Source organism: Mixophyes fleayi, chromosome 11, assembly GCF_038048845.1.
Source record: "Mixophyes fleayi isolate aMixFle1 chromosome 11, aMixFle1.hap1, whole genome shotgun sequence".
In the NCBI taxonomy this organism is placed as follows: Eukaryota; Metazoa; Chordata; class Amphibia; order Anura; family Limnodynastidae; genus Mixophyes; species Mixophyes fleayi.
This window is the reverse complement of record NC_134412.1, coordinates 7,479,373-7,491,436: the sequence shown is the minus strand read 5'-3', so window position 1 is coordinate 7,491,436 and position 12,064 is coordinate 7,479,373. Positions and strand designations below refer to the sequence as shown.

General features: G+C 41.5%; 1 protein-coding gene across 2 annotated transcripts; it reads right to left on the bottom strand.

The window, feature by feature from the left end:
• Positions 1 to 985: 985 nt before the first annotated feature.
• On the bottom strand, positions 986 to 8,096 carry LOC142107340 (tRNA selenocysteine 1-associated protein 1-like). 2 transcript variants are annotated; one of them, XM_075190718.1, is made up of 8 exons: positions 7,981 to 8,096; positions 6,247 to 6,344; positions 5,536 to 5,635; positions 4,754 to 4,806; positions 4,523 to 4,591; positions 4,000 to 4,150; positions 1,803 to 1,836; positions 986 to 1,697 (listed from the first exon to the last, which is right to left on the bottom strand). In XM_075190718.1, the coding sequence occupies exons 1-8, from the start codon at positions 8,002 to 8,004 to the stop codon at positions 1,564 to 1,566; spliced, it is 663 nt and encodes a 220-aa protein (XP_075046819.1). In that variant the 5' UTR covers positions 8,005 to 8,096; the 3' UTR covers positions 986 to 1,563. The 2 variants fall into 2 exon arrangements, with proteins under 2 accessions (XP_075046819.1, XP_075046818.1); XM_075190717.1 differs by having other exon boundaries at positions 4,523 to 4,594; positions 7,981 to 8,095.
• Positions 8,097 to 12,064: the final 3,968 nt, after the last annotated feature.

Sequence of the window (12,064 nt, the reverse complement as noted above, 5' to 3'; positions counted from 1 at the left end):
ACCTCTCTTCTCACAAATCATGCGACTGTGGTTGCCATGGTAGTTCAGAATCCTAAATCATTAATAGCAGGAAGGAAGACAAAGGAAAATGGTCAAAGCCAACGTTCTTCTTGTAGTCTGCCACGGTAACTTATATTAAAAAAATATATTTATTTTTTTCCCCATTGGATTGTTGCTTTAAAATGTAAGAAAAACAGTATTGTTACATTCAGTAAACATGACATGATAGGATTTGTAGAGTCTATCACCAGTAACAACTTTTATAAATCATTATCAGGGACAATTTGCAGCTGCATTGGTGCATCTAAGCACATCTCAGGGGATACTGTCTCTGCCGACCTTGGTGCACTACAATTCTCATAATGTTGTTAATTAAAATGCACTTTTTCCATTTTACGTACACCTCTACAGTGATTGTTAACTTATAAGACCCAGAATAGGAATAGAGGGGAAGAATAGCCTCTAACATTCAGAAAAATATTGTTTTCTGCAGTTGAACAATATAAAAATATGTCCACTTCAAGAGACAAAATAATAATCCAAGGCAAAAATCTTAAAAACCTGGGATTGTCCTTATAATTTAAACAAATGTCTATAAAATGAGACAGTTTACAAGTCCGAGTGATTTCCATGCTATTCCATTTCCAACAATAATGGATCAAGAAATGTAGTTTTTCCAAACCTATTTGCATGTATTTTTTATCCCAGGTCAAAACCAAAAATTATATTTTGCTAAAATGTTTTGATGGCAAAAATAAGCATGTTTATTAACTTGTTCAGTTTATTGCTTGCTTTTAAATAGGATTTGATAGCTTCTTATTTAAATACAATGTTTCACAATTCAAACTACAATTTTTAGCAAGTGCCGGATGTAAAACATCTGTTGATGAACACAGGTCTAGATCCGCTCTGCTCTAACAGACAATACACTGCAGGTTACGTCCAATATAAATGTGGAATATAAAATCACAAAAGAACACAGAAGAAAAAAAAATAATATTTAATTAATGTCCCCTACTGACAACAGTCGTTAATGACAAAACATTTTAAAAAAAAAAAAGTTAAGAAAACCAAAGTACAGTCAAAACGATGACATAAATCACTACATTTAAAATGGAAATACAAGTAAAAAATATTCTGGCGTCCTCAAGTGCTGCCTGCCTAGACTGGTGCTAGCAAAAATGGGGAACAAAATATAGTGGGCATTCCCCCAATGTCACTATTCCCAGGACTAGGCTTTGCCAGCCTAGTGGCACCATAGCAGTGAACCGCGCAAGATAGGATCCCCCTGCCATTATGCCAAACCAGCTCCAGCTGGTCAGCATAGAGGTGGATTCCCTAGGGAGATTGAGCCCATAACTCAGGCTGGTAAAAGCTTAGTGGTGGGGGTGTGGGGGAGATCAATATACTTTTTGTCCCCCTGATATTGCTAGTACCAGCCTAGGCAGGCAGCGCTAGGGTTGGTACTATAGAAGAAAGGTCTGTAGATGTGTATGGAGCGGAAGGCACAGGCCTCATCGGACAGTCAGCCTATGGTAACAGAATTAGGAGGACGGGGATTCACTATCCGGTTGGGATTTTGGTGGTCCCGATATTCAGCATCTGCCAGTGAGAACACAACAACGCATCGTACAGCTCCTCGCTCTGCTGCAGGAATTCTTTGTTAGCCTCATTCACATCCACCGACGGGTTGGGGTCTGCCGGAAAAAAAAAAAAAAACAGGGCCCAATCGCGATACGTTCTCTACATGCACAAGACCGACATCAGAAACAAACTGAAATATATTGATCACTTTCTACTACCTTCGAATGCCTCCTCTTTGAATCCTTCAGGTACCTGAAATGAAGCAAAAAACAAATTAAGAAGCGTCCAATCACACGTCCCAATGACCATTTTTGGGTTTATTTTATTTCCATGACGACACAATAAAAACTTTAGGTTCTTGAACATTTCTCTGCATTTATATCACAAGAGCAAATACCGTATTGTTCTACCGAGATGAATGAAGGGGGTACTGCTGAAAACGGTTCTGCAATATATTGAGATGGTGGTTTTCCCCAGAGCAACCAATCAGATATTAGCTTTTTTTTTTTTTTTTCTAAAGTAAACTAAAAAATATTACAGATAATAAAACCACTTGTCGTCACACGCCATAAGGCTTTTTGCTCTTTGAATAATAGACCCCAAAGTCTACAACCGTTGTAGGGATACTGAATATATGTACTTTATTACAAATTAAGGTTACTTATGCAATTTATAAATGCTGCTGGCCTGTGTTTTTGTACATTATGTCAAATGTATTTATTTATTTTTTACACTTTGTTTTTTTAAACCATTTAAAAGAAAAATTATTACAATCCTCACATTTACATGAGCTTGGAGACCAGTGTCATCTAGGCTAATGATAAAGCCTGTTACCAGCCTCTAAGAGGAAGAGGCACAGTATAGAGATGAAGGTAGAAGGGGGGAGGTCACGTCACACGCACAGCGTTCTATACTGATCACCGCGTGAGAGCGATCTAATGGTCGGGGAACAACTCATTATGGATCCCCGTCATGACAGAACAGTCTCTGTGCTACTGCACACGCTGGACATCATCAAGGTAACGTAACTATAATGCCTGGTAATCTAAGGCACCGGACAGAGGGGTGTTCAGTGACGTCTTATTACATGACGGGGTTAAAGAATTCCAAAACAGAAAACTTAGTTTTGGATGCAGGAGGTCATACAATAATACTGAGAACTGGACTAGGACAGTCCTGCAATGTTACGGTCATGCTATCGTTGCTTCTTTTGCAAGTTTCCTGTCTCAGACTGACAACAGTATTGTCGTAGGCCCATGTGAGTGAATGGGAGAGTCATGAGGGAGGGGCACTGACAACACATCGCTTGTCCACTATAGACAACAGATACTCGCCAAATTGTAGGGGAACGTAAGACCACGTGGTGAAGAAGTCACAGTATTATTGTATAACATACCGAAAGGATAACTTCGCTTATAACTTCAAGTGCTCACAACATGTCATTCTAAGGCCTTCTTTATTCATGTCCAGGTGATTTAAATCTACGTGACTGGGTCAGTAACTAGCCCACCTGCTCCCATAGTGAGAAAACCCCAAAACGTGACCCAGTAATGAAACTAAATAGAGGAAACCGGCTTATACACAGAATGAATTAACATGTTTAACAGTAAATCCTGTTGTAACGCGGGAGTTTTACAGGGCAGTAATAACAATGGTAACACTTTGCCAGAAGTCTAACAGCCGATCACTCACACCCACATTGTATAGTCCGATATCTTCTCTCCCCATAGGCTGCATTGTGCCGGCAAATACACTTTAAATAACTAAAGTTGTACGGTGTGTTCCTCCATTCTGCCTATAATTCCCATTAAGATGTACACTGTGCTGGGTGTAATGGATGAAAAGATTGTTTCACCAGTCAAACTAGAGGAACTTTTTAGGTCATACCTCCCCCACCAGGCAATAAAGCGTCAGCCTCACTACCGTTATCTGGTACCTGCAGCCAGACCCTCCCGTGTGAGAGGTGACGGCGGCTTTCACAGGACAGTCTGAAATGATGGTGTTGAAGCAACGGTGGCATTTGGAGAACTGGGCACAGCAATCATGCCACACCTACACATAGGTGGCGCTGGTTCACCTGCTCCGAAATCGTCATTATCCCAAACGGTGGGGTACTGGACGGGGAACCAGGGAAGGACATTTATCTAATCACTACATGGTCGATGCAGGTTACTTATAAAGAGCTGTATTGGCCCCAAGTGCACAGCTTATTCGCTGGGGAATAAAGCATAGCTCAATGTTACCAGAAGGTAGATCTGCCCAGATAACCGCTTCTACCCCTTTAGTGAATGCGACATATACAGGACAAGACTTCAATCAAACGGATGTACAGAGGGCAGCTAAGAAGTGCCATTTATTCAGGGCGATCCCGAATAGGGCTCTTAATACAGACCCCCAATCCCCCCTCCACCATACCTGCCATTTGTCCGCTGTGTAGCCGTACTGTTGGAAGCTGTAGCTGTTACTCTTCTGGTCGTACTTCCAATTGGGAAGCGTATGTTGAAATTGCTGAGGATAGTAAATAAACGACTGCATGTACTCTATGGCCGGGTTCCTCGCTGGAGGACTGAAAACAAAGAGACATCAAATTAAAGACTACATTGTACCCTTCACAATATGGACGGCCCCAGAAGTGTGAGCATTGCAGCAACTCTTCCCAACCAAATACCCGGAGTTATCATTAATTATACAGCTGCAGACGCACACCCCACCCGCCCATCACTCATTACACTTGTAAAATATATTAAACTAGGCTATTTAACCTGTTTTGTTTATATTCCATCCAAGTCTAAATGCAGCCTTTATACAGAGGCCGTGGTATTCAGACCGTGCATGGTCTTTACACCAGCAAACTAGGAACACTTCTTTTAAAACGCCATGTAAGAGTCAAGTATTCAGTCATAGGAAAGGGATAAATTGGTATTTTACACCAACTTACGGCTGTGCCACAGTCGCCGCGTCTGCTGAGTGAGCGCTGCCAGGATCATTGGTCAACGTGGGTGGTACGCTACTGTTTAAAAAAAGAAAAAATTAAGAAGGTTTATGCAAGGTTGAAAAACCCCATTAAAATGTACAATTTTCTATCAGACATTCTGTTTCATCACACAACTCTGTAATATGCGTCCCCCATTACAATGTAAAGAAAAAATTTTTTTTAATTACAATTCACCTGGGGTCTGGTGGGTTCGCGTATAGTGAGTGTCTCAGCTTAAATCTCCCAGGCTGTAAAAATAAAGAAATACTTTTACTATATAAACAACTATGTACTAGAATATGATTTAGGATCATAGTAGAACACATTATCATCAGTCACAGATGGCAGGAGATCACAGGGAGCCAGAAGCTGAGAATACCATCAAAAGCTACGAGTAGAACATCTTCCAGCAAGATGCCTGCACGGTGCAGAACGATCGGAAGCACCAGACAGTACTAGGCTGCTCTTATAAGGTTTTGTATGAAAATAAGTTTTTCTGTTTTAGTTAAAATAATATATACAAAAGATCAGATAAAAAAAAAAAAAAAAAAACAACAATATCTTTCTAACGAAGTACAAAAGGGCTGCTTTTAATGATTCTGAACTACCATGGCAACCACAGTCACATAGCACATGCAGAAAGGTTTTGGAACAGCTCTCTGAGCTGTCTGCACTGTGACATCCTCCTTCTCCCCACTCAGCTATCACATAACATACTGAGAGCTGCAAGCCTGTGTCTGTAGCAGACTGATTGTGTCTAGCAGCCTTTGTTGTTTTTTGTTTGCCAATAAAAGAGCATTTGAAAAGGAGATAATGATTTGTAGGAGGACAGATTAGAAAAATACTCTCATATGCATGCTTAAAAAAATAATGAACTTGCTATTTAAAGAAGAAAATGTGGGATTGCAGCTTTGAGATTTGGTAGAGTGATATACTGAGGGAATTGGGAACTGCGCCATAATGTTGATCTTACTTACAGGAATAGCGTTGGGAATCAATTCTCCATTCAATTTCTGTAGACACTTGGAAGCTGTCGCGTAATCAGGAAACTCCACAAAACTATAACCAGACAGCACACTGCCAAAGGAAATCAATGAGCAGTGATGCATATATGGCAAAATGATATATGGCAAAATTAACTTGCTAATCCCCTATGGTTCACAAAGTTATTTAGTAATTTAAAAAAAATGAAATATGTTGTTGGATCCCCACACATTAATATTCTGTAGAGCCGCCGCTTGCAGCAATAACAGATTTAAGTCTTTGGGGTAAATGTGTTCCAGCTTCAGACACTGTCAGGAGTGACTTTAGCCCATTCTTAAAGGCAGATTTGCTCCAGGTTGTACAGATTAGTCGGATGATGCTTGTGCACCTAATTTACAAATAGAGCCACAGATTCTCGGTTGCCTATTGTAGGACATTCACCTTGTTGTTCTTGAGACACTGCAATGTTAGTTTAGCCTGGTGCTTGGAATGATTCTGGTTAATCCACTCACTTAAACACAATAAGACAATGCCGGGGAGGTGCAAAATGTTACATTACCAGATACCCAAAAAGAAAGAATATACCGTATTGTCGGTACAGTCTAAAGTAGAAACAAAATCGTTATAGTGTCCTAATTTTGTCTACGAGTAATTGAAAAAGATGCAAAAACAAAATTATTCTTGTCAATTTCAAAAAATCTTACCCTGTGAATCGATTACGTTTGATTCTTGCACGCACAGGAGTCTCTCCCATAGCCTGAAAGGCCTCCATTATCATACTCTCAGTCATATTCTCAGACACCTGTCCAAGAAGCAAGAAAACAAGAAATTAATAAAAAAATAAAGTTACCTTAATGTTTGCTTCACGTGGGGTGAGTTTGTAATGAGCTAATTCATAATGTATTTCTACCATTGTGTATTTGTAATTTAATATCATAGCTGAAGAGCCAACTGGAATATAGGGTTTAAATGTATAATATACTGTAAGCAACATCCCATGAAAACACGGGGAGAACATACAGACACCACACACAGTTAGGGCCCTGGCCGAGAATTAAACTCATGCCAACTTCTGTGCCACCACGTTGCCCATCAATGATTCCAAGGCCACCGAAACTCCAGCATCTCCCCTGTGACGGATGTGCTGTTTCATGCATACAGACACACATGGGAGCGGGCAGGTGCTGGTTACGCTAAATGCAGACATACTGTGCAGACGTGGTGCTGGCTACACATATGCAGACACAAGATGGTATTACTAGGTATATTCATCAGACAGAGATGTTCCCAGGACTAGGTACTCACATACAGTAACATGAGTCCCTGTACCAGGTACACGTATAAAGACAAGAGTGTGATGGTGGAGTACGCACATACAGACTAAAGTAGTAGTGGTGGGGTACCATCTACACATCACGCGTGCAGGCATATGTGGGTGGGGTATCAGGTACACGTATACAGACATATAGGGGATGGGTCCCAGGTACACGTATACAGACATATAGGGGATGGGTCCCAGGGACACGTATACAGACATATAGGTGGGTGAGGCAGGGACACGTATACAGACATATAGGTGGGTGAGGCAGGGACACGTATACAGACATATAGGTGGGTGAGGCAGGGACACGTATACAGACATATAGGTGGGTGAGGCAGGGACACGTATACAGACATATAGGTGGGGTGACCCAGGGACACGTATACAGACATATAGGTGGGGTGACCCAGGGACACGTATACAGACATATAGGTGGGTGAGGCAGGGACACGTATACAGACATATAGGTGGGTGAGGCAGGGACACGTATACAGACATATAGGTGGGGTGAGCCAGGGACACGTATACAGACATATAGGTGGGGTGACCCAGGGACACGTATACAGACATATAGGTGGGGTGACCCAGGGACACGTATACAGACATATAGGTGGGTGAGGCAGGGACACGTATACAGACATATAGGTGGGTGAGCCAGGGACACGTATACAGACATATAGGTGGGTGAGCCAGGGACACGTATACAGACATATAGGTGGGTGACCCAGGGACACGTATACAGACATATAGGTGGGGTGAGCCAGGGAAACGTATACAGACATATAGGTGGGGTGAGCCAGGGACACGTATACAGACATATAGGTGGGTGACCCAGGGACACGTATACAGACATATAGGTGGGTGAGCCAGGGACACGTATACAGACATATAGGTGGGTGACCCAGGGACACGTATACAGACATATAGGTGGGTGAGCCAGGGACACGTATACAGACATATAGGTGGGTGAGCCAGGGACACGTATACAGACATATGAGGAGCACCAGGTATTGGGAGAGTGGTAATGATCACGTGGTACATGAACACGAGCAGCAGTAAATAGATAATAAACATCCGGGTATCTCGCTCCCGTCACCGCCCCCTGCTGGACACTCACATCTCCCATCCACAGACTCGCCATCCTCGGTGCTCTCCGCTCACACCGGGACCCTGCTCGGATGTTACATACACAGCTTGGGGAGAGTGGGAGTGTAGAACGCTGAGCATCCAATAGGACATTACTTCCGGTTATAAATTGCAATGAGCAGGCGAATGTCTGAATGAACTTGTGTAATAGAAAGTGTCCGAGGTATTGAAGCTGGAGGCGGCCATTTTCGCGGAGAACAAAAAAAAAAGTCCCCTTTCCCCATTGCCAGATACAGGTGTAATATAAATGTCTGTATGTAATGTACTCTGACAGAGTTCCTGATCTTCTAAAGCCAGTGCTGGTGATGAGATTTATATTCCATGATTAGTACAGACAGCAAGTCCCTCTTGTTATCCTGAGAGAGCAGATGATAAAACATTCACTTAACCTATTATTAAAAGATGTCTTCCCAAAGTTTTTATTTGTCCATAATTAAAGTAGTTTTAATATGTAAAAACTCAACAAGACATAATAAAATCATTAATAAAAATATGTGTTTTAAAAATAATATATATATATATATATTTTGTTACATACATAAATTAGGATGTTCTTAATGCATACTGTACATACAGTGTGTTTTTATAGTCTCTATTACTTGCATGCACATATTCCTTGCTATCTAGTGGCACGCACAAATGTGATTTTCAGTCAACAAAGACATTCAAGACAATATGTGACATCAATATCAGTCGGCACTTTCACCCTTTAGCTCTTTAAAAAATGATATGGCTAAAAATAACATAAGTACAAGATGGCCAGAGTTTGAATCGGCCGTTGGAACACCCTCGGCGTCCCCTTACTATACATTGCCTGCAAATTTATGGGAATTTATGTATTAAACTAGCACCAAACACTTAAATAAGAATTTTGTCAAAGCAGAAATTATATATGTAGCATACATGGCAAAATTAACTTGCTGATGCGCTATGGTGCACAAAGTGGTACCAAAATCTGACATTTCCATGTTATTACAGTTGCAAGCCGCACACTATCGTGGAAAGATAATACCCGGAGTGAATGACTTGGCCCAAAAAAATATTTGTAGCATGGCAGTGCATAGTTGACATGTGGGATATAATAATTATTTACTATTTTTTAGTACGGCAAAAATAAAGATATAGTAATAGTGATATAGTACTAATATTTAATATAGCCTCTCAATCCTTTCCCCACCCACAAGGTCCAGAGTACTCTCCTATAGAGGTACTATCGCTGGCAGCAGGGACAGTAGCATTATTGCTCCTATGTTCCTCTTCTCCATTGCATATCTGACATATAGAGGATTTGTGTTTAATCCTCCATAGAATCTTGTATCTGTTCTGGGTGTGGCATTTCCTTTTCCTTTCCACCCCCATTACAGTTTTAATATTTATCTTATTACTTTTCTGAAATGCTTCATGTAACTTTAAAGGAGTAACCGGACATACAAGGTAGACAAAATAAAAGCAGACATGAAAAAAAAGGGCATGAAGGACCCTGCTCATTAGAGAGCTTACGTTCTAAGTGGAAGAGCGCACAGCTGAAACAAGAGGAGTAAATGTGTCTCAAAGTGAAGATTGGGATCATTGTGAGGGTGCATTAGTGTGAATAGTGTTATTGATGATAAGGTCACTTCTAAAAAAGAGATGGGTTTTCAAAGAGCATCTAAAGCAGGCCTGTCCAACCTGCGGCCCTCCAGATGTTGTGAAACTACAAGTCCCAGCATGCTCTTCCAGCTATCAACAGGTTGTCTATTGACAAAGCATGCTGGGGCTTGTAGTTTCACAACACCTGGAGGGCCGCAGGTTGGACAGGCCTGATCTAAAGCTTTGAAGGCTGGGAAAGTCTAATTTGGTGTAGTAGGGAATTTCATGAGTAAGGTGCAGCACGGGAGAAGTCTTGTAGGCGGGAGTGAGAGGTGGTTATCAGAGACGAGACAAGGCACAGGTCAGAGGTAGATCTAAGAGGGCAGGAGGGAGAGTATTTTGATATAAGATTTGAAATGTATGAAGGGGTGGTGTTGGTGAGGGCTTTGATTCTGCAGGACACAGGGAGACAGTGTAGGAGTTTGCAAAGTGGTGCAGCAGCTGTGGAGTGGTGAGATAGGAAGATCAGTCTTGCAGCAGCATTTAGGATGGATTGAAGTGTGGATATATGGGTGTCAGGAATGCCAGATAGCAGGAGGTTGCAATAGTCAAGACGGGAGATGATGAGAGAATGGATAAGAGTTTTGGTGGCATGTTGAGTTAGAAATGGGTGTTTTTAATAAAAATAATATAAAAATATTACTCTTTATCAAACTGTGCATGTTCTGCATTGTGTGGGGTGTAGAGTTGGCCACATGAATTGTTATGGTGGTCCTGAGTATAACCGTACAAGTAGTCACTAGTGTAACTATAGAGCTAGTGTGTATTTTTCATTTCTCTGGGTGATGTGATTTATTCATTTCACAACGTGACATAATCATAAAACTGGCACCAGCATCTTTTTTGCAATACAGGGAAATGCCCTCGGCAAGTTACAAAGTGGAAATTAAACACAGGACTGAACACATCCTCCTACAGAAGGAGAGAGGTCAGGGGAAAAGATATAGATTTGGGTGTCATCAGCGTTGAGGTGGTACTGGAGGCCTAATGAGCGAATTAGTACCCCAAGAAAAGAGGTGTACAATGAAAAAAGTAAAGGGCCAAGAACAGAGCCTTGTGGGACCCCAACAGATAGTGGAAGTGGAGGGGAGGATGTGCCAGAGGTAGAAGCACTAAAGGATCGGTTCGATAGGTAGGAAGTGAACCACAAAAGAACTATGTCACGAAGACCAATGGAGTGAAGGGTGTGTAGGAGAAGAGGGTGATCAATGGTATCAAAAGCAGCACAGAGGTCCAGGAGAATGCGTATATAGAAATTACCATTAGATTTTGCAGTAAGTAGATCATTGGTCACTTTTGTGAGAGCAATTTCAATGGAATGTTGGGGCGGAAGCCTGATTGTAGAGTCGAGAATGGAATGAGAGGAGAGAAAGTAAGACAGGGGTTTGTACACTAATGGCTCAAGTAGTTTGGAGGCAAAGGGGAGGAAAGAAATAGGGTGGTAGTTGGAGAGGTTGGATCGAGAGATGGTTTCTCTAGAATAGGTGAGATGAGCACATGTTTAAAGGAGAATGGAAATGTGCCAGTGGAGAGACAGGTTGAAGAGGTGAGTTAAGGGTGGGCATGCAGTGGCAGGGAGGGAATAGGGTTGAGTGGACAGGTTGTGTAGGGTGAGATGATAAGACAAGTGCAGAGACTTCGTCTTCAGTTACTGGAGGGAATGAATTAAGGGTGGATTGGGGAATGCAGGTAAAGGTTGGTAGAGTGAGTGACAGGACAACATTACTTATGACAGGACGACAAGTCTTCTGGTGTAATCAATGACGTTTGGGGGGATGACTTGGTTAAAGTCTTATTTTGTAGACATTTTTCATACAGTGAGCAGTTCTGCTTCAGCACCCTTAGGTGTTTGGCTTCTACTGATCATGATTATTATCCCTTACAGGTAAGTGGTCTATGTATAAATGTGTAAAGTATTCACATAACATTGACCGATAATCTAACATATTTTGTCTTTCTTCTTATCTTGTCATTCGTTGTGGTCTACACAGAGAATAGTCTTATAGGTCAACATCCTGACCATAGACATCTATATTGACATTGTTACTGATTGTGTGTCCCTGTTATCCATCTGTGTATAAGAAGATGCCTATTGTGAGTGTAGTAGCCACATCTATGATCATACCCAGAAATAAGGTGTTAGGTGGGTGTTTTGAGGTTCCCAATAAGGGTGATTAGCTTAGATCTTGCTCTGTGGCTGACACTGTCCAATGTACATTATCCCTCAAAGGATTTTTAAGCTGACCCCAGTTATATAGCACAGACAGAAGATAGAAAGGACCTCAACTTTATTCATCATCAAGATTTATTTATATAGCGCCAGCAAATTCCGTAGCAACAAACACAGTAATAAACAAACTGGGTAACACAGACAAAGAGGTGAGAAGGCCCTGCTCGCAATAGTATTCCAATTTAATAAATAAACC